The sequence below is a fragment of the Phalacrocorax aristotelis genome, chromosome 4, assembly GCF_949628215.1.
Source record: "Phalacrocorax aristotelis chromosome 4, bGulAri2.1, whole genome shotgun sequence".
Taxonomy (NCBI): Eukaryota; Metazoa; Chordata; class Aves; order Suliformes; family Phalacrocoracidae; genus Phalacrocorax; species Phalacrocorax aristotelis.
In genome coordinates, this window is record NC_134279.1 from 58,964,785 (window position 1) to 58,988,119 (window position 23,335).

General features: G+C 37.7%; 1 protein-coding gene across 5 annotated transcripts in view; it reads right to left on the bottom strand.

Moving 5' to 3' along the window:
• TBC1D1 (TBC1 domain family member 1) overlaps positions 1-23,335 on the bottom strand; it is a 115,722-nt gene that overhangs the window by 40,855 nt on the left and 51,532 nt on the right. For 3 of the 5 annotated variants that reach the window (XM_075091678.1, XM_075091679.1, XM_075091683.1), the window contains 11 exons: positions 21,360-21,449; positions 17,511-17,615; positions 16,766-16,898; positions 15,188-15,279; positions 13,461-13,571; positions 10,733-10,861; positions 8,594-8,680; positions 6,599-6,888; positions 4,732-4,860; positions 2,247-2,366; positions 910-1,049 (listed from right to left, as the gene is read on the bottom strand). In XM_075091678.1, coding sequence (XP_074947779.1) covers positions 910-1,049; positions 2,247-2,366; positions 4,732-4,860; positions 6,599-6,888; positions 8,594-8,680; positions 10,733-10,861; positions 13,461-13,571; positions 15,188-15,279; positions 16,766-16,898; positions 17,511-17,615; positions 21,360-21,449 — 1,426 coding nt within the window. The remainder of the gene's footprint in view (positions 1-909; positions 1,050-2,246; positions 2,367-4,731; positions 4,861-6,598; positions 6,889-8,593; positions 8,681-10,732; positions 10,862-13,460; positions 13,572-15,187; positions 15,280-16,765; positions 16,899-17,510; positions 17,616-21,359; positions 21,450-23,335) is intronic. The other 2 variants (XM_075091682.1, XM_075091681.1) reach the window with 2 other exon arrangements.

Sequence of the window (23,335 nt, forward strand, 5' to 3'; positions counted from 1 at the left end):
CCATCCTCTCAACACCCGCCCTTCAGACATTGATAAGCATTGATGAGATCCCCCCTCAGTCTTTTCTTCAGGCTGAACAAACTCAAGTCTCTTGGCCTTTCCTCATATGGGAGATGCTTCAGTCCCCTGATCATCTTGGTATTTCTTATACAATGGCCTTAGAGATCAGTCAGGAGGTAGAACTTGCAGAGCTCAAGCTGTGAAATTCAAACTTTAGTGAGGCAGAGACCATTACCTAAAGACACAAGTTTCTCTGAGGCATTCCTGGCCTCAGCATGTGCTGTACTATCAGGCTCACATAAAGTGAGGTGCATAAAATGATGTACCTGCATGGTCATGTGCAGTGACTTTTTTTCTAGTCAGTGGTTCTTTAGCTCTACAGAATTTCAAGAAATAAAATATGAGAACAGTGCATAACTATGGCTCAAGGGGCAAATGTCACAGACTGGAGCAGCACACATGAGGTCAAATTCAGTCTGGTATGGAGTGCACGCTACAGAACTCAACCGAGGTCATAAAAGAAATGTAATTCCTTCTGCTAGGCCTGGATTTTTTTAGTCCATAGTTCTATACTCCAGCATGGAAAGATGGAACAGAAGGATCACTTTTTCTTCAGAGCAATACTTGGTTATATATTTTCCCCAGAACTCATTAAAATAGTGCACGTAAGAATAATTTGTTCTCTGGTTAGTTAATTTGACACAGTTGGGACTACGCTACATACAAAGCTGAAAAATAAAAACTCAACAGCTGATGAACTTGGCATGACCGAAAAGTAGGCGGGAAACTGCAGAGACAGCACAAACAGAGCACTGGGCTAGTATGTCTGCTTGGTACACAAAATAATCCACACTTCAGGGACCACATCCATTAACAACATTCATGGGAGCAAATAAACACAGACTTTACCATCATATCGGCTAGGAGAATCACATGCTTTCTGAGGGGTTGCCACTCGCAGGAATATCTGTTGCCTCCACGAATGCCGTCGAGTCTTTACAGGGCTGTCCGCACCAATGGCCTGCTGGCTGTGTTTGGATTCATAGTCGCTAAAATTGCAGAACACAGAATAGCTTGTGAGTAGGTCACCTGAATCGGCTAGTAACAGTGGCACAGTCTTCAGTGAATACAATAACATAAACCATCAACTAAGAAGTGCAGCGCGCTGTGCACATGCTGGGTCAAGCTCTTAGCATCAGGTAGGTGAAGCATGCTTTGTGGCAGCAGGCTTATACAAGGCCGCAAACATCACTTAGGTTCACCAAAAGGGGCTGGCAGCTCTGTGCAATCTGCTTTCTCCAGTTTTAATTAATTTTCAGCTTTCTTTGTGGCAGTATATTAAACACAATGCATTAAATACACATATACCATAATGTATCTTTACCACCCTGCTATTTAAATGCCACCCACAAAATCCAGAAATTATTCATAGGAGACACAAAGAACTGCTGATGCCTTTTATCAGCACACATCAAGGAGCTTTATAAACATCAACTAAATTTCCAACCTTCTGTGAACTGAGTATGTAATATATTCCTTCAAAATACAGACTTGGAGCAAAACTTTTAACCTTGTGTTCACAAGTCACAGTTTGAAAAAAAGCAACAAACTCAGGAACAGTGTCCAGAAACCTTGGATGTTACTCTTTTGATGTAATCCACGAACTACATAGAGGTTTTTATTCAAAATATTAAATAAAATAGTGAACAGCAATGTTCTTTTCCTATTAAAAATCCCACTAACAACTTTCACCCATTACTTCTTTAAACTATTAACCATTTTATTCCAGCCATTGGCTAAATGGTTGCATGAGTCTCTGTTGAAGCTGAAAGGGATAACTGAACTTCAAATAAGCTCTGGCAGCAACTGCGAGGAGCATTTTACAGGCTATCCTCTCCTTCCAATTTGAGGACACTGACATTGCTTAGGATGAATGAACCCTGTATATTTTCTTAACTGAAAACTGCTAACACAGTCCTTTGGCAGGAATAATACTGGAAGTACATAGATAGAAGTTGCAGGAAGTTACATGACCAGTGCAACATAAAAATGGCTAAGTTCTGCAGTCTTAAGGGGAGAGAAGTCTGGGATAGCTCCATCCTTTTGACAGCAATCACATGCAGAACATATGTAAGTGACTTTTTGCACAAATCAGGTTTTGCAAGTGTGAGAAGCATTTGAAATATTTCAGACAGAGCAACCTTTGAAAATGCAGTTTTTACCTCCAGGCTTTAACAGGACCCTACCTTGTTGTGCTCCTAAAGTCAGAGGTGTTATTTTCATCTACAGGAGCCAGAAATTTTAAGAAATTTGGCACAGAAGAGGAAGAATGAAGCTTTTTCCTTAAGGCAGTACGGTAGGAGATGCTGAGAGTGCAGTTGGGAAAAGTATAGTTTAGCACAAGGAAGTATAAATCCACAGAATAAAAATAATACATACTGCTGAGTTTCAAACAAAAAGCAGCTAAATCCTGAAGGCCTGAATATCAAGGAAACTAAAATCAAAACTGAAACTGCTAACAAAGTGCTACTTTGAAATACATATTTGTTTGGGCAAACTAAAATGTTCCAGTATAAATAAATGTACCTCCAGTAAAGTTGTTATTCTTCGATATATCCCAAGATTTTTAGTGCGTGTTTCAAGTAAATTCCTTTAATCTAATAAGAACTGATGCCAACTTAATCACTGCACATTAATATCAGTTTCAATGACTAAGTTTGGGGGAAAGGTTAGGAAAAGCCGACATTGATAATCATGTGCTAGCAAATGAAAAATAAGACTTTGACAAAAAAACATTTTGTAAAGCATTAACAGCATTCTATTCAGATAAGCTTTGAACTTTCAAGTTAAAAGTTGAGCCTTATGACTGATCATTTAGGATGTGGCTTTACTTATGCAACAGACAGGAGCACTAATCAAATTTCATCAGTCTTCTGGCCAACATAATTCTGCTCTTTCTTTTAAAATAAAAAGCCCTAACATAGTTGGAAGAAGGTTAATAGAAGGAAGTGAGAACAACTCAGATAAGGAAACGTTTCTACATTAAATGAAAACATAGAAAATTATTTAGCTCATGATACTAGAAGACTTTTTCTCAGAAGAGTACACAAAAACACGTGAGTAGGAGAACTTACTCCTGAAAAACTAAGCTTAAGAAAGATGTGCTTCTGACAAACCAGAATGATATATCTGGATGGCATTTAGCACTGTCTCCTGAAAATGTGAATGGGATGGGGGGATACTCTGGAATAATGGCTAGTATGAAATGAAGCTTTTTTTTCTAGCTGGTACTGAGCCTGAAGGAGATAAGGCTGTAGCATGGTGCACCCTGCAAACAGGTTTCACTTCCAATCACATTGTAAATCCATCACATTTACACAGTAATGTCACTTAGAGAATACAATCAACTTGGGCAGTTTGACTTTATTGATTTAAACTCATCAACCCATTTGATATTCTTACTAATTTCAGTTTTCAGTCTTGTTGCTTAGAGGTTCCATACAGTATACGCTTAAATGACAGGGAAAGGAAAGGAGAAGTTGCTACCATGCATGTAGAATCATTACCAAATCTACTTGGAAAATCTGCTTTTGAGAATTTAAACTTCAGGACTCAAGTAAGTCTTATTAAAATGAAGAGTAAAGAGCACATTGTAGACTCACATTTTCTCCCCTGAGCTATGCCTTACTTCTGAGGTGAAGCTAAATTAAGAGAGATGCTAGTTAGTACTCAGCAAATACAACTGAAGGAACTAGTGAAACAAGGTTCTCGGTTGAGTATTTTCTCAGGATCAGAAGAATCAGCACTTCCGGGAAACAGGAAACCTTCACCCAAGAGAACAAAACCAAACAATAAAGAGCAACGGCAACACAAATTGCTTACCAATGGCCAGTGACTGTTGACAATGCTTCCAAGGACATCTGGTCTCATTAGCCTCCTGAGCTAAAATAGCAGTTTTAGCTTAAGAGGTTAAGAACGGGTTTCACAGTTAAGATTTTTAGGGAGCTACTTGTTTCAGGTTCTCAGGGAAATGACAGGTTAATATCCTTTTCTCAACATTCTCCCTATGTATTTTTGTTCTAAGAAAGGAGGCACAGAAAAGTATCATTTGATGTTGCTCAAACTAACCAAGACAAATACATGAGCTGGTGGTTTGGGGTTTTTTGTTTGTTTGTTTATTCTTGGTTTTTGGTTTGGGGAACAGTCGGGGGGTGTGGGAAGGTTTTTTTTGTTTGTGGTTTTTGGTTGTTTGTGGGGGTTTTTGTACCGACTTTCCACGGTCCTGCTATTTCTTGCCTCATTTAGTTACCTTAGTCAATTTGCCTTCAAATGTCCTGCACAAAAGAACATTAATATGTTTCTGTGTTACAATGAACAAAGCAGAACAGAACTGAATGATTCAGGAGGGACAGAGTGAGCTGGATCACAGGTTGTTGGCAACTTATCCCTCACACAATTTAAGCAGTGCTGCTGTCTGCTGCATAACAAGTTGTTTTGGAGCAACTGTATCTGAAGTCATGTGTCTGAAAGAATTCTACTTATTAAAACAAAAAGTTATATAAGTAGCAGCTCTACACTCAGTAGTGGAGCAGTTAAAGAGTTTGCTCTCCCACAAAAACCTATCACCTTTGGTCTACTGTAAATGATTTTAAATATTTACACTACAGAGCTTCATATTTATGGCATGGTAAAACAAACCCTACCCCAAACTACGTATAGGTGCTAGCTCACCTCTTTTGTGCAAAATGCCCACTTTGTTCTCCACTTGAATTATGCCTTAGATACTTTAAAAAGTTGGGCGAAGAGGACGAGGGATTAAGACGAGCTAGAGTATGAGAACGCGCAAGTTGACCAGAAGAACTTTTAGATTCGCCGACAGATGTGTTCAGATCGTACAGTGGGATTCCAACCACAGCAATGGAGTTGAGGTAGCACAAAGAACAAAACAAGGTAAGAGAGGAAAAGGGATGGGGAACGACAAAAAAAAAAAAGTGAAATCCCTTCTCTAATAGTTGAAAGGTACCTGGCATATACAAATAAGCCATTTCCTATGTTTTTCCCAGTTAATGCACTAACTGTAAGAGTCTGAACATTTTAACTCAGTCAGCAAAGTCCCAAATACACACAAGCTTGAGCAAGGTGTTTCAGTGTATGACTGAATTTCAACTCCCCAAAAAACTGTCAGTGACACACCCCTTTTTTCTCCCTCCTATGTGCTTTCCCCTTGGTTTCTATGCTAAAGTCAGACTTTTGTTGAGAGTTCTAATGGATGAGAAGTAAAATGCTATAGGAAGAACTGAATTTAATTACACTTTGGAAACAATTTATGAATTGAGGTAAGCTGTTCAAAAACACTCATAAAACATACAAGACTTGTTAAAAGTCTATCATCCAGTGATTTTTGAGAACTTTTAAGTATACTTTTCTTCTAAGTTTTCCATTTCCCCTGGTTCAGTATATTTGCAATGAAAGGGAAGTGATTTATTTTTAGTTTGAGTTATGTGAGGATCAGGTACCTGCAGGTCTTACTAAAAATTACATGATCAAACCCAAATAGAAGTAGCCAAGGAAATGAAATAGGTACTTAATTTCTAGCTGCATTCCTATAGTAAGATAGGAACTGACTGAACAAGCAGCTACAAGCATCAGGCAACTCTCGTGAAGATAACAGACCAAGAATGCAAGCCCTAAACTGCACTGCAAAAACATTCTAGTATTTTAGAATTAAAAAGGTTCAAAGAAGGGACAAAAAGGCAACCCAGGTTACGTTTCCTTTCAAATATTATAATTCTCTTCTTTTCACTGTCATCACCTATTTCAGGCATGTTCATTTACTGCTCTGCCTCCTGCAGGGAAAAATGAGCTGGAACACATACAGATTTCCTACTGTCTAACTTGTGTAAACATGCAGTTTTGGCAGTACAACAGCAGCCTACAGACAGAAATGTTTCCACAGTAATTGGAAACAGCCAGATAGAGAGAGGGAAAAAAAAAACTGCCATAAAGTTAAGAGGAGACTTAAGAATTGTAGAGGCAGGCTTTTGAAGGAGGATAGCTTGAAGAATATTAGCATGAAGGCAAGCAATAGCTTGTTTTTCTGAGTAAATTCTACATAGGCTCATTGAAAAGCTAGACAGGAGCCTCACCTCTGTCAATGATTAGGCAATTTATGTCAGTTTTTTTTAAGGTCACACATGAATTCACCAACTAGCAAGGTTTTCAGATTCACAAATGCTACTGGATTTTTCTCTAAACAGACAACAAGTAGCAGCCTTTATTTATACTGCTTGCAGAACAAAACAACAAAAATGACTTGCAAAGAAAAATGGCTTGTAAAGAAAATAATCGAACCCCTTAGAAGCAATCCTACGTTGCACTTACACTTAGTTTTGTGACATATACATCTCATGTTTTCTCTCCCCTGTAGTGCACATAGGGCTAAAAGTGTTTTTAAACAGGATACCTACAAACCTCCAAAGAGTGACACACTGCTGCAATACATTTCTTATCCATTGCGAGGACATACCTGGTATACAATTATCATCCCCAAATATGCCCTCAACAAATGAAATCATAGCCTGCTTTTAGTAAGTCTTACTTTCTTTCATGAGGAGTCTCTGTGCTCACTGAGTGATACCTCATAAGTTTCCTCTGGGGAACAGACGGTGATGTTTCAACAGGTACCAGAGATTCCTGGCTTTCTGTTGGCAAATGACTTAGTGTGTTTGCTCGCCTCCGAAAGGTTTGCTGAGGTAACGTAAGAGACTGCTCAATAGAAGAATCATCTGCGTCACTGGAGAGATCACCCGCTGATCCACTGGCCTTTACAGCATTTTCTGTAGGAAGCACAGGAAGTCTGTCTTTCTCCTTTTCACACAATGGTGGTTCCTAGCAGTGCAAAAAATAAGGTTATCAATAATGTGGGTTTAAAATCAGTCTTTGAGGTTGCAGTTCCATGTCAGTATTCACATCCCAGAGATCTGCTTCAAACTTGCACATTTTTATCATCGTAGCTCAAAGAAAGATTTTTTTAACGTGTTATGTCTTTGTTATTAACCATTTAGGTCAACAAATCACAGTCTCCATTTTACAGAGAAAAAATCATTTTGCGAGTAATTGTATTTTACAGTATGTGGCACGCAAGTCAGAAGAAATGGGGTCAGAACAGAATAGATGGGTCAGGTTTGACTAACAGTGAGAGCAATGAAAAGGGTGGCATTTCAGAGTACTGTATATTTAGCACTCCATCTAACAATGTAATATTCCTCGTCTACCTGAAGATTCACACAAAGGACTTTAATCTTATGAGTAGATGCCTATTTCAGTCCAAACCCATGCATCTTCCTTCATTCCTCACCTCATGTGTTTCCTGCAGAGTCAGCTGCTCTTTCAAAAACATAAGCAGAAAGAGCAGACTCTTGATTACCTGAAGTCAGGAATCTGTAGGTGACTAGGCACTACAGCAGAATCAAAAGCTATATCCAAGTCTGCCGAGTGCTGGGCTGCCCCCAGGGAAGAAGAGTGGCTGCTTTTATGCTATTTGTTTACATTGTTTTATTCAGATCAAAACCCTTCTAATCACACAAAGAGGGAAATTAGTCTACTACTACAGTTTTGTGTTTCTTATGAACGCAATCCTGCATTCACAGTAGGTACTTCCAGTGCTGAAACCAACCAGATTAGGATCAGCAGCATGGTAATTATTGTGTTAGTTTTGCTGCACATTATTGCAAGATTCAGATTATGTTATATTATATTTAATTTCACATATATAGACTCACCCATGAGATAGATACACACAGATTTATGTTTAGATACAGTACAAGGCATTTCTAATTCAAATGGAGCCCCAATTGCATGCTGCTCTTTTCTATAGCATGGGGAACAGAATGAAAGGCCTGAAAGCAACTTGAAACTTCTGGGAACAGAAACACAGGTTCACTCTGAGTCCCATCATGTCAAAAAGCATGGAAATCTGCAGTGAAACTCTACAGATAACAGCATCTTACACATAACCATTGTATTGACATGGGACTGCTATTTCTTAACCTGAATCTCTGTTACCAGAGTAAACTGGGAAACTACTTTGTTCAAGTTGTCCCTCAGAGGACTCTCACACATTCTAACACGTTACATATATGAAAAATTATTTGGGTAACCAAGTTGCAAATTCTAAAAAGCTTAAATATTGCTTCAAGCTGGCAGGGGGAAGGAAAGGCGGTAACTGATCCAAGAGGCTGCTGGTAATGAATGCGGCCCCACCACCCTCAGAAGGACTCAGCACAGGAATAGAGACACATGCTATGGATCAGCAAGTGGCATGAGGACTCTTACAGGTAGGAAGAAAAGGACATACCTACCCCCTACTCTGTAATACTGTTTTTACCATACTGTTTGGCTGTTCTGGGATTTATTTCTTTTCACACATAAGTTAGCTTGTCTACTCCCAAAAAGTAATCAAACCAAAATGCAGGATGTTAGAACAGAAAAGTTATATGAGCAGCTGGTAACCACATTTCACATCTGACTAGTTGTTTCAGGGAATATTATCTGAAGTTTCTAAACATGTACATTCACTCCAGGCTTTACTTACTTTTCTTGTGCTGCTTAAGGTATTGGACATGGAGCTGTCCAAATCCACAGCACCAGAACTGTCCAGCGGACCTCTGGCTTTATTGCCCTGCAGAGATAAAGCACACCGGCACTTAAGATTCTAATATATGGGGCATGCCAAAATAGAGATTTGTGTAGCAGAGTCAGAATCTATAATTTTCAAAGACAGTATCAAATTGATTTCCGGAAATGCCTAAAAACAGCCTTTGCCCCCTGTGAGAAACAGAGGCTTCATTCAGGACAGTCGCTGACATTTTCCAAGGATCCTGTGGAATTAAGGAATTCTCGTCAGCAATGATGTGCTTCCCATGATATTTTCATAACCACATACTGCACGCATGTACTGTAACTACTGTTAAAGTACCTCCTGTATTCCCAACAGGAGATTTTCACACTGGATAGTTCTTACCAAGACACAAAGAAATGAGAAGTCTATTACAAGGGACTTAAACCCATGTAAATTCAGTACTCAGCAAAACAATTTCTGGTATTAACATTTCAATGCCTACAAATCAGAAAGCAGAAATATTTTTGTATAATCTGTTCAACCATTTTTTTAAAAAACTTGTTTGGCTCGTGTTTTAATGTAACCAAGAGAAAAATCAAGAAACCTACTGATAGATTCTGATGTGCTAACAGAACTATGGAACTTGTATCTTCCTAACCTTAAATGGTATCATTTTTTTATGTTCTGAAGTTAAGGCTTATGTTCCCTTTGACCTGTTTTTCCAGGTAAAATATAAAATGTTATCTTTACACACAATAGTGAGTATTCTCTCCTTGAAGCTCAGATAAAACGTTTTGCCTCAGATCTGATAAAAATCAAGACTTTCCATCTAATCATCAGCCATGACCATGAAAATGCAACCAATATACAGCTGTGCTTACATAAAGACAGTTTACAACAGTCAGGATAAACTGGCAAAAGCTAGAACCGTAAATACTATAGTTAGTGTAAAAACATTATGTTTCACATACTGAACACCCACAGCAGGATTTTACGGGGGGTGAACTCTAGAAATCCTTGTTGGGAAGTAACGACAGGAGATATTCAGCTAAAAATCCTCTCTATATGCGTAATTGTAACAGGAAGAAGACGCTTTTGCCATCATTTGTTTCACGGTAACAGGTTAGATACAATGTCTGAAATAAGCTTTGAAAGCCTAATTTTGTCACTACAAGTTGCATGTCTATGAGCCAATAAACTGTACTAGATATTGCTTCAAGTTCAGCTGTTTGCAGATGAGAAGCGAGAATTCCCAATTGTTGTTTGGCATTCTGTCACAACTCTTTTTTTTTAAAGGGAAAAAGCCTGATTTTTTTAATCCTTTGTCAAGCAGAAGTCTTTCCAAGTCTCCTATTACTCTCCTCAGACTGTTTCCATGAGATGCAAAACAAAGAATATTTGAGTGAGAAGATACTGTATAGCTTTCAGTAGTGCTTAAACTTAACATCAGATTTGTTTTCTTAACCACTATCGTATACTTTCAGCAGATATTTTCAGCCATCTGTTCATGACAAACATTTTCCCAACATGTTTTCTTGGGGATCACTATCACACAGGAGCTCAAGTTCTCCCCACTAATAAGTATTGCCAGACACTGTTTACAAATAATTTTACCTGATGCGATATTACATAAATGCCTTTATATTCTTTGTGCCTTCTGAAGTTCTTTATACTCCTTGCCTTCAAATAATCTCTAGCATTTACAAGTTCAGACGCCCCATTATTCATCAGTTCTGTGTCACTATTAGGAATGCTTAGTCAGTTCCCTAATTATTTCCTTCTACATAGAAAGTGAAAAATTGTAATCACTTTTTCAATTTTCTAAATCCAAAACAGAAATAAAACAATAAAACAATGGTTGCCTTCCGTAAGTCCTCATGCTCACCTTCATACTAATTTCTTGAAATGCGTATATACACTATTTCTTATCTAGCAATTAGTTCACTTCTTCCAGGTTTTGGTATTCTCTCCACCAAGTCCTGCTTTGTTTTGTCTCCTTCTAACATGTACACTCAAATATTTTTGTCACCATGCCTTTAATAAATATGATCTTTCTATCATTCAAATAAATAAAACAATGAAATTATGTTCAGCAATAAACATGATACTTACACGTGATAAAATACTTTCAAATGATTCTGTCAGAGATCTTTTTGCTTTATTCTTTAACATATCTAATCTGAATCTCGGAGCACTGCTGGGCACCTCATTTACAGCATTCTCAGCAGGGGGTTGTGAAGTCTGCAAGTGTTTAAAAACATAAATGTGAAATACTTAACAGCATGAAGCAGACTCTTACTGAACAGTCTGAAGACATCTGTAACCAAAATCAATACTTTCTCCTGGTGTCCTTGGCTTCTCATGCCTTTTTCTCTACTGATACTTAGTTTAATGTTTAATACTTAGTTAAATTGAAGTTTAATGGACTATCCTAACATAAGAGCAGGAAATCCCTTAAAGGAAACGCATTGAGTGTAGTAGCATGCTTCAGAAGAATTGCCGTTTTGATAGGGATTTATGGTTGCGTTGACAAATTTTCTGTAATGCCAAAGTACAATTGTACAAATTCTAAATGTTTAAGTGTAACAGATTGGAGATTTCTGATGGATCTACTTTTGTTCAGCCAAGAAATTAATAAAAACTGATGAAGCTCAATTAATGAGAACTCTCAACTGTCTCCATTATATTAAAATGGGGCTTTCTAAGGGCCAGGAAGATGTATAACAATCTAACTCTTCTTTATATTTCACCAGTAGAAACACTTCCACCTTAAAGCTAACAGTCTATTGAGTTTTGCTTTTTAATTAAGTATTTCAGTCCATTTTTAGAGCTTGTGAAGACTAGTGTAGTGAACACAAAAATGACACTATGATGCAAATACTACCATCCAAACCTAACATCTGCAGTAGTAACCAGAGCAGTTTTTGGTGTTATTTTTGGGGGTTCCTCTTGTGTGTGCCAGGCACTGTAGCCCTCTCTACCTGGCCCTAATTTCAGAGAACTGAATGCTTGATCTATGTAACTATTAGTATGTGGGCAGCTGAGTAGCACATCATCACCAGATAGTCCTGTCTAGATATAATTTTAAAGCTTCCGATTTCCGGTATGACAAAGATACAGGCTTCTGTATTTTCTTTTTACCTTCACTCATCTTATCCTCAAAGGGCAAATCAGATGCTGCCTGCTATTATGCTCTTATAAAAAGACACTTATTTTGAAGGCCATTTTTGTTAAATAAGATCCATGTACTAGCATCACATTTTGGTTTTTTCCTCCTGATTTAAGTATTTTAAAAAAATTGTGATGAAAAGCACAAAAGTGAATACCTCTGCAGAAAAGAAGGGAACAGGGACATCAGAATGTCATGTGTTAATGATTGCTGAGACAAGTAACACTGCCAGAGTACATGTTCAAAGGTATCTGCTATTACACAGCTCTGGAGATAAATTATCAGAGTAAATATAAAATGTTATGCTAAGACAAATGATGGACTGAGGGCAAGTCAACTCTATTCTTAGAGTACTGGCATCTTTGCAAATATCAGATTAACCAGTTTTGGTTCCAGGAACTGAGCAAACAGACTGCAGCAGGCCTTAGGAATTTTCAAATCACACTGAAGACATACTAAGTTATTATCTTGCTTCATATATCCCTATTTCCAAGCCATTCGTGACTGACAACTATTTGCTAATCAGCTGGCATTAGACCAAATAGAAGTATTTCAGGTATGATGATAGAGGACCTCAGGCAACATTTCCTCCTGTTGTGCCACAACAACGTTTTTTTTCTTGAAAACCTATTTCTGTTGGAGATGCCCAAGACAAGAAATCAGAGAATGAAATATGCAAATTTTTTCTTCCTGCTTCCTCAGGGAGGTCAATAATTAGCCAATAGGCCATAAAAACAGAACAGATTAACAAAGTGAACAAACTGTAAATGAAGACTTGCTCGTATTACCCCAATTTCAGCAGGGATCTAATTACTCTCCATATATTAATTTGCTAGTTTATACCACAAATGCCCAACAGCAGTCATCACAGTTACCAGCCAGCAGTAGTGAGACAGCCAAGATTACTAAAAGGGTCTAATAACTGGAACTGGAAATTTCCAGAGAACAGGGGCTGATCCTTTTATAAATACAGACCTCCTCAAGGTGTCTCAAGCTAGTTAGTCACAAACAAAGGCATCCAAAATCATTAATCCTTTTTGAAAAAATCATAACCATGCTGTATAAACAGCCAGTTAAACAGCACTGATGCAACCTGATACAGAATGAAAGGTAGCTCAGCTCTTTGAAAACAGATGACAGTCTTTTGCTGCTGTTTCTGCAGCAATCCTCCTCAGCTACCCCTCCTAGTGGCCACTTCAAATGGTAGTTGCTCCCCAGAAATAACTTCCAGCTATCAAGTAAACATAATAGTCTTTATCAAGGATCAAATCCAATGTGTTGTCAGGACACTGACTCGTACAGACATCAGGATGGCAAATGCCATAGATCAGCTGAGAGCAATTACAAATTCATTATATAGTCTCTCACATACATTGAATTTTCATTGTAGTGAGAAGAAACAACCAAATCGGTGGTCTACCTTGTTTGCATCTCTGTCTCTTAGGCTTGAAATCAAACCGTACCAGGTACCTCAAAATCTGAGATATGCCTGTTCTGGCACATGACAATAGCCTATGAATCATTAGTAAAAACAGTGTTCACCACTGCCTACAGTTTGAAGTTCCAAAATGCCAGTTATGGAAATTTGCCTTTGGAAAGATAAGAAATGGAACGGAAGATTTTTTTTTCCTGGCACCTCCTTACATGAACTAAAACTGAATGATTACTTACCTGTTTTGCTTCTCCAGCATGGACGTGGTCTTTCTGTTTCTCTTCATACATGTTTCTCAGAACAGAGATAACCAGCTCATTCTCCTCTTGATCATTTCTTGGTCTTAATTTCTTTAATTGAAAACACCACAAGCACAGTAATTATACATTTGTGTAAGAGTTAGCAAACATTTACTCTCTTCATTTTGTCACTGTCAATACGCTGTTAGTGTAAGAACAAATTTAACTTGGTTAATGCTACCACTCCAGTCCACCAGAGGACACCAGTGTCCCATGCAAAGCAGCAACACAGCCAGAGAAACGACCTCACTTCATACAGGACAGATTTTACATGAAAGATAAAGCACAACAATATCAAATTGCCACAAGCAAATAAAAGAATTTAAAAAATATTTCTGCTAATTTACTTTTGATGTAAAGAAAACCAGAACACTAGTTCTAAGTTTGTAGCTCAGATGAAGTACTGTCCTGTAGTTACGATGCACAACTCTTCTCCCAGCAATCCTTCTCATCAGCCATTTAATTTTTGGGAAACAACATCGGTTATTTTAAAAATTATTGCACAAGGTGAACATATTTGTCTCTGCTGCATTCTATTTAGATCTGAATTGTTTTAAGAGAATTTTTTTAAAACAATTTATTACAGAATTTAATCCCAGAAACCTAGCTTTTGAAAAGCATATGATGTTTTAAGCCCATTGATGTAATGCAGAGGATACAGTATGAATTAGCTAATGCCAGGGTAGCACATCAGATTAACAAAAATATCCTTAGAGAGTTATCTAAAAATGCAAATCATGGTTACAACATATGGAGCTGTAAGAATGCGACAACTAAAATTCCAGGCAGTCCAACTCAAAAAATCAGCTGAAAAAGACAGGCAAGAGAGATGCACTTTACCCTTGGTTTTACCAAGTTAATCGTTTTCAGAGTGCCACCAGAAACAATTAACAGTTTCCTGTGACTACTAGAAGCTTTAGACTGTTAAAATGTGTGCAGAATACTGAAAGGCAACAGTGCCAGCTAGCTGCTGTATAGTAAGAAATTACTTAGCTCATGGAATCACTCCCACAGAGTAATTTCCAAATTTGGTACTGGATGATTAACTGCCACATGGAAACACACAAAGAGACTGAAATGACTCAAGAGAGGAAGGAAACATTATTTTCAAAAACATCTAAAATTTCCTTATCTTCAATAGTGTGCCAAGCCAATGACATTTCCTACAACATTCATCATCGGTCTTAAATCCAGCTATGCTTTACTCTGTGCTAGAATGGATTTTGTTCAGAAGATAGAAAGTTAAACTTTTTTAGTTAGCTTGACATGAATTAAGATCTAGTATAAATTTTAGGCAGGAAGTTTTCCAATCCAGGAATTTGTTTTGGTCAAAGTAACAGTGGAACGTTCTCACAGTACAAGTTACTGCCTTTGCCCACAAAAGAAAAGTGTGCCGTTTTACACTCAGTGAGAAGTCAACATTTTCATTGAAAAAAAGTAGTAGCAGGAAGAAAAATGAGTACTATAAGCCATTTTCATCAAGACAAGTTTTGAACAGCTCTAGAAAAATAATAATATTGCAATTAAAGTACAAGGTGATTAACAGTCTATTGAAGATAATTAATAATTCACAAAAAAAAAGAAAATAACTTTGGTGCTTCATACAGGTGTTCGTGAAAAACACTGCTAACATTGCTTTAAAATCTTGTAGGAAACAAAGAGCTTACCTTAACCTCTTCAAAAACAGAGGCCTGCTCCTGGTTATTTAGTGTTGTTAGATGCTTTTGTAGTTCTAGTTTAGTCTTAGAAGGGTGTAACCCTACCAACAGGAACAAAAAGGAACAAATCACAGGATGGAATTTGTCAGAATTTATCCATCACAAACAGGCACACAATTTAAGCCAAAGCTTGCAGTTACTCAAGCTGACCTGTTGCACTGATTTAATAACAGAGCATTAGAAAGAACTCTAGGTTAATTTAAAGGTATTACTGAACTCATGACTTTAAAAAGAGGGCCACGAACTCTGCAACGAGGAGATTTACTGAGCACAGACCAGGATTATACTCTTAGCTGAAGATTCCATTATCACACAAGATAAAATAAACCCACAATCTACTGCATTTTAGGAGTCTGCTTTGTTGGTGTCTTATGCGGTACTGCCTGGATTTGCTTGTGGTGTAAATATTTCCATTTATTTTCTCTAATTTGTATGCCTTGGCCTCTTCTGAAAAGAGTAAATTTATTGCATGTTAGTGAAGTTCTTGCTTTGCCTCTTGCTGAAACATCTACTGGCAATCTAAGGCAGACTACCCTCTCATTCAGATTATTTTTTTTCTGCTCTCATCCCAGATTAAATTCCTTTCCTCTATTTTCTATGGAAAACCAGCAAACCATTAACAGTATTTTGTACTTCAGTTTCTGGTCATGGCATTTCTCCTTCAGAAGCAGGCAATATGATTAACCAGATGGCACGATTAGAGGCATTAAGAATCGTTTATCTAAGAAATTTCTCAAAAATCATAGCTAGCTGAAGACCAAAATAGATGGAAAAGTAGTTCTGGAAGTTCTCCAGTTTCATCAAATTAATACTAGATCTGTTTTAGTCCAACAAGCTACTGTCACGTGGTCTGGCAAGCTGCTGTTGCCCTTTTTTCACCTCAGACATCGTTTAAATGAACAAAACATAACTGTGACATTTGCTGAAATGCAAAGAGGTTTCTTGGTTTTATGGGTTTTTTTTGTCTTGAACTTGTTTTCTGGGCAACAACTACAATTCTAACTGCTGCATTTTCATAAAGGAGCATAAATCAACACCACAAACATGCATATTATAAGTTCACTGTTTGGTTCATGTTTAGTGACAACATAATGCCAGTATCTAAGTAGATTCAATAGGACAGCAGGTCATAGCTATTACAGCTCATATTCTTGAGAAGTTCCTTACCTACAATCCTCTTTTTATAGAGGATAGTTTAGTTTTATAGTTACAGTTTTTATAGAGGATAGTTAGATTTATAGTTTATAGAGCCCTGATAGCTGCAATTCAGTAATATTTAGACTCTGAATTAGTTTTCAAAAATTCAACTGAAGTAGAAGAAAGGAGCTTAACTTTGTTAGAAAATTCTTATTACCTTACAGATAACTTTATACTGCAGACCTCTAAACAAAAAGACTGGCTTTCAACCTCCATCCCAAGTCCCAGGCCCTTTTTAAGCATTAATTCCCTTAGAGTTTCACAAGTAAGACTGTCTCCCAGTAAAAGCATTAGAAAAAATATTTGACCAGAAAGTTCTTTAAATCTCACCTTCTATCTTTTCACAGAGTTTATGCAAGCTTTGCATAGGACATCCTTCGCAGAGCTGGGGCTGTGCCTTGGAAGTTTGTTGCACAGCAGCTACGGTGAAAGCCTGTTTCAATGTCATCATGATTTCATCAACCTGAAAAGAATCGAGTGCAGAAGAAGAGAATTTCATTCCTCCACTGAGCTTCTCTTTTCCTTAACACAAGCACAACAGTCATTTTGAATGATATTGCCACTTGTTTGGGAATGTGCGTATGATTAAAAAGAAAAGCTGTTCCTGTGCCCTTTCTGCACACAAACACACAAGCAAGACAAAACTCACTGTGAAATCATATCTCTTCCACACCACCCAATTTTATTACTGTTATTAATAAAAGATACTACTTCTATCTAGAAATCTTTTCTTGCAGTTGTGACACACTGACCTGACCTAGAGCACAGTAGTGTAGTCCTGATTTTTTTTAACGGGTACATTATGAAAAAAACCCTCTTCCAAAAAATGAGGCACACAGTCTAACTTAGCTTGTGCAACAAAAGGAAGTTTTATTGGATTTTAAAGAGGATTTTAACTTCTGCTTTCAAAACAAATTAAAAGCTCCTTTGCAGACTGCTACATTAGTCACATTTTTGAAATAATTATATTTGAGCGAAGCAGAATTTAAAGGCATTCAGTAAAATATAGAGCACGGAGCAACAGAAGACTTCTGGGGCCTAATATTCTACTAGGCTCTTCTTTTCTTTCACTTACCAGTGCTTCATCTGTACACTGAAACACGTAGCAAACAAAGTGAAAGCCTCCATTTTCTGAAGACTCTCTGCAGATGAACCCGAAGTGATCCACGTGTCTAATTCCCTAGCACAAAAACAAGAGTAATGAAGCACTCATATTTACTTTCAATATTTTGTACCCATATTTCTTCCAGTAACAAAAGCATAAAAGGCCCAACAGCATTACAGATAGGTCACATCTCTCTGTTCAGCTACATTAAAGTCATCTGGCCATTAAAAAAAAATCTCTTCTGTTATAGAACCTAGTACTTAATCTTTTAAATTTCACTTAAGTCAAAAACTGTTTGGTTTTTTGGGTTTTTTAAATGACTGATTTATAATGGATCCATCAGAAAACAATTACAGGGATGAAGAAATACTATTCAAGATGGTTTTTACTCAATATCGGAAATAGCAGGTGAAAAAAACTCACTCTGCTTTTCTTCTATTTTGCATAACCGATCAACAATTGCTTTACATGTGTAAGAGCAAATCAAAGCAATAGTGAAAATGGATTAACAATTTTTTTTTCATCTAAAAAAAAACCCTGGTTAGTTAAAATAATGAAAACAGTTAAATATATTACTTGAAGATCACTCACAGAAGCATTTATTTCTCGTAAAAGGCATGCAAATTCAGGCACAATCTACTTGCAGCAGTAGATAAACACTACATCCTGGTAAAATGCTAAGAAGGGTTTTTTAATTGCTGAGAATTTTATCTTTTGTAAAAAGACTTTCAGATGAGTAGAGTTAGGTGATCCCAGTGAACATCTCCTCAGTGCACCATTCTTGGTAAAAAAAAAACAAAAAATACAAAACAGAAAAAAACAAACCAAAACAAAGTTATGAGGATTAGTTACATGCACAGTGGTAGAGCTGTTTATAGAAATTCCATTACAGTCAGCACAGTTTCACTACATCCTAGCTGTCATGGCAAAACTATATTAAAGTCGGGTAAAAAGAGGCAATAAACTGTTGTATCAAAAATCATAATGATGAATCACAGTAAATCAGAAATTTCAGTGAAATTTAAACAATTCGAAGATACCAAGCAGGGCTTCTTTGTTTGTTTTGGGGTTTTTTTGGTTGGTTTTTTTTTTTCTTTTCTTTGTTAACACAGCAATAACCACTGAATATTCTCTTTGTCTTTTTATTAAGAAGAAAACATTTTTAAAAGCATTTAAAAAGCATAAAAAGTGAATACTTCCATAAAACAGAATGGCCAGGTGTCCCAAAAAGGAACATGTTGTAGCATCAGATATCCTTAAGCATTCTGAACAATGTTGTCTTATCTGTCGAAATACTAAAAATAAACCTTCAGAGCATGCCAGCTGAATGAAGGAAAATAATTTAACTTATATGGAGATACCCAATTTGTTGGAGCATGACAATTACACATAGATAATAAAGGCTTTATTACACAAACATCATACACTAATACCCCATGAGAACAAAAAGATCAGGAGGACATTCAAATGACGTAAAGCCTGCAGCTTCTCCAGTGCTAGCTCCATTGGATGTCCAGGCTAAGTAAGCACTTTAGGAGGCAGATATGTGATAAAGCAAGAACCGGCTAATGCAACCTGCAGACTCTCTCCTCCACCATCCATCAGAGATGTGCACAGAATGTGCTGAGCCCCTTCTCTAAACCCCGAGCCCATGTTTTTTTTCTTCTGAAAGCTCATTTCTTCTCCTGAAAACCCAACTACTATAGTGGAGGGAGACCAGCTGGGATCATGGCCGTGCCCACAAGACTGTGAGGTACCAGGAGCTGGCAAACGCGCTTAGCTGTTTCAGATGAGCTAATTCAGATACCGCCCAGGACCACATACGACTTTCTGCCATTATAATATCTCACTGACAGATTGGGCATTCTGGAAATTATGTATTGATTCTGATCTCCCTTATAACTTAACTCTAATGACTTCAAGAAAAGATTATTGAAGCTCTTGTATGATCAAGGTGAGTCCTTAAGATCATTCCCTCAAGTCTTCTGAAATGTGCATAACTTGGAGGAAAAGCCTTCTGTAACCCAATAGCAGTATTTGCCCAACTGACGTAACATCTGCCCAGTAGCACATTCTGCAGACAGCAGGGGAGAATTCAATCAATCTCGCTCCTGCTGCTCTAAGGAGCACAACCGTCTGCTGACCTTCAGGGATAGTCAGGAAGTCTACCTAACCAGCTCCTGCCTAAGGAGACAGCCTAAGGGAACATGGGGATAAAGATTTTTCTGCAATCAAGGAGTTCTCTTCAAAGCTCTTGATCTGACAGCATGCAAACTACTTATGTTTACCCTGAAATTTTCAGAATAGGTACCTGTATGTTTAGTGATGAAAGCTATCCTCAAATCAAAAAATGAAATAATTTATGTAAAAAAACCCACCCAATGCAAAAAGGCTAGAAGTAACAGCAAATCACATTCCTTATATTTAAAAATGGGTGAACAAACCTACTGGGGAAAAAGTTTTGCCCCAATATCATTAAGACCACAGCCTGTGATGCACTGAGTAGACCTGCACTATGCAAGTAAGCCAAGTGCAAAATAGTTCCTAGGGCAAGAAAGAGTGGCAAAATTCACATCCTGGTATACTACATCTTATTCCCACAGTACAAACAAGCATTACATTGATTTAATTCAAGGTGAATTTTATGCAAGTTTATATATATAATTATAATTCAGGTTATTTTCTCAGAGTTTTAAACTAAAATTATCTATAACATGTTTTAATGGAATTAAGTGTTTTCTAGGGACTCTCTCCTAGTTCAATGAATTAAATTCTATTTCCCCGTTCACTTAAACTGAACCAGATCTGGTACACAGACAAACTAAATACAAATAATGCCCTGCAGGACAGAATATGGCTAGCAAAAGACAAATCCCTGCATCATGACACTGGTTAGTTAACAAAAACAACTGGTCTATGAAATGTCTTTATGAAGCCTTGTTTCAGTCTGCAGGTTGATATTTGAGCAACTCTCAAAGGAAAGTCCTCTGCTCCTGTACACAGACTTGCCAGCAGTTAGAGCAGCTGCCCATACAGGAGTGCTGTAACTGCCCGAGCTGTCCCATGTCCTTGACGTGACAGTGACTACTCTGCCCTCACACTGCTGAGCTGCTGCAGTAGCTAAGCGTGAATCACACGCCTGTGTAACCTATGCAATGCCATTACTGCATCTTCCCATGCGTAAGCTGCATCTCTTTCAAAACATCACCACTCAAAATAAGTCATTAGATAAATTGCGCCCTCACATAATCCACGCAAAGTCAAAGTCAGAGCCACAAAAATGAGTGAAGGACAGGGAAGCAAACTTTGTGGGCTAAGCAACAGGGATTAACAGTGAATAAGGAAGCTTTGAAACATGCTTGCCCTCAATGAGTTACACACACTACCTCTGCACAGCAAAGGGTTCTTTTCTTTTACACACATGTAGTTTATATTCTTGAAAAAAATATATTTCTGAAGTATTTTTCAGAGAACTCTTACATATCATTTGTCTCCTTTCACTATCACTTCTTGAAAAATCTGGCTCAGAGAATCCCAGATTTGCACAACTGTGAATCACACCCACTGAAATCTCAAACCAGAGCTGACCTCCTAGCTCATATTAGTCATCCACCATGCACAGAAGTGAGTCTTTATCTCAGTAATTACAATGCAATACTTGAGAAAAGAATGACCGTTTTACAAAATTACTGATTAACTAGCAACTTGTTGATAGCAATTACTGAAACTGCTGGGGTGAGAATCCATTTGAGGGGAAAGGAGTACATGAGCATTCACAAGTGGAGAATATTTAAACAAAAAAGAGAGAAAGAATCTTACCTGAGAACAAAAGGATATTTCTTTAAAGCTTTTTTCAATTGCTACTTTTTTTGTGTCAGGACTGATAAGGTAAACTTCAGACTGGCCAATCTAAAAAGAGCAAAATAAATAGCAAGATGATAATGAGTAACATTATATTTCCTTTTGTCTCAATATAAGTGTTTCCTGGATATAAATCTCAGATTTTTTTCTACCTGTGTATTTGGACCAATTAGTGGAAGAGAGAATACTGAAACATCTGGCATTCAGAGCTCTGCACACTACTGAAATGAGATTTAGTTTCACATTTGAGACAACAGACTGAGAAAAGTGCTTAATTAGATCACAGTAATATTATACCACAAGTAACTTAATTTGCACTGAGAAAATATGCTCACACTCCCTTTTCTTATTTTCTGCAGGTTTGGCACATACCACATTCCCAAAAGCTACTTAATGAAATTATTCTAAAATTTAAATCCAAGTGTGTTCCTCTACCTGTATTCCACCTAATTATTTTTTAGGGTTTTATTTAAGAAACACATAGCATTTAATTTAAAGGCTTTCTCTCAAGCTATAAAAATTATCTTACTGGAGTATATTTTCTACCTTAATTTAATCTGTAGGCCATTTGTACAGCAGTGTTCCAAAAGCTGATGCTAACTTTTGATGGGCATTTTAAGGTGAAACTATTGGTTCCAATTTTTCAGCTTCTGGCAATGTCTTTGTAACATTTTAACAAATAAAATTTAATTCCTCATAGTTTCTAGCACATTAGAAAGTCTGCCAAGGACAAGTCTCGTATCAGGTTTTAGGAAAGATGGCTGGAATCTGGATCCATTCATGAGCATGACTTAGACAAACCTGCTGAACCTTCAACCACTACCAAATCCCAAAAGATGCACATAAAAGATCAGCAGAACCAATATACTTGTAATTTCTTAAGGAAAGGAGAAGGGGGGAATCCTGTGTTTAAATGGATCAAGTGAGACACCCCTGTGTGTCTAAAAATGGTCCTGTGCATTCACCTTCGACCTCTTCTTTCACTTCAACCTATCACAACAATTCTCCCCCGACTTGCTGCTGGCTTCCTTGTATTGTCCCGAGGGCTGACCTTGCACATGTTCATGGGGTTATTCCTTCCAACACCTACTCTGCAGCCTCCTCCTGCTCCCTGCTGCCTTCCCCTCCCTGCAGCGAGAGGCTCCTTTCTGCTCAGCCCTGCATACTCCTTCCACACTTGGTCCCAGGACAGCAGGGATCATTTGAAGCCAACTGAACAAGGGAGAAAAAAACCAAACCAATACATCCCCTCACCAAATACAGCCAGGAGAAAAGCCTAAAATAAAAAAAAAAAAAAAACCACCTACCCAATAAAATCCTAAGCAATTGGCTAGGAAAGCCGTTCTTCAGGAAGAGATACCAAAATCAGGGCTGTCTGAACCAGGTCAGAACAGTCAGCAGATAACTTATCTGAACGTTTTTCACACCTCATACACCAAACTGCTGCATCCTGGGGAAAAGCCAGGTAAGAACTTCAACTGAGAAAAAACTTTTTTTTTCTGGATATAAGTTACTTTTAAGCGTTTCATATGTAGCCACATACAAACTGATGAGCAAAGATGAAAACCTGTGCACGCTATACGCATACTGTTACTTAGAACCTGCAGAACACAGGGGATGGCTAACCAAGAAACCCTGCTCTGCCATGAGCCACTAGCTGGTGGATACTGGAGGCACAAACAACAGTTACTTCACTTCCTTATATTCAGCTGAATTCAGACTGGCTGAATGGCAAAAGAATACAACTGTGCATACTAAACAGTATTTTCCCAGGCAAAAAGCAACCCAGGATAGAAAGCTGGATCAGCAGAGCCCCACAATTTGGAAACGAGCCTGTCACCATGTGACTGATGTTATATTCAGGCTGAAGCTGTATGTGTCTTTGAGAACCGTTGCATCTATTTAATATGCATTAAAAATGTACTCGCTGGAGT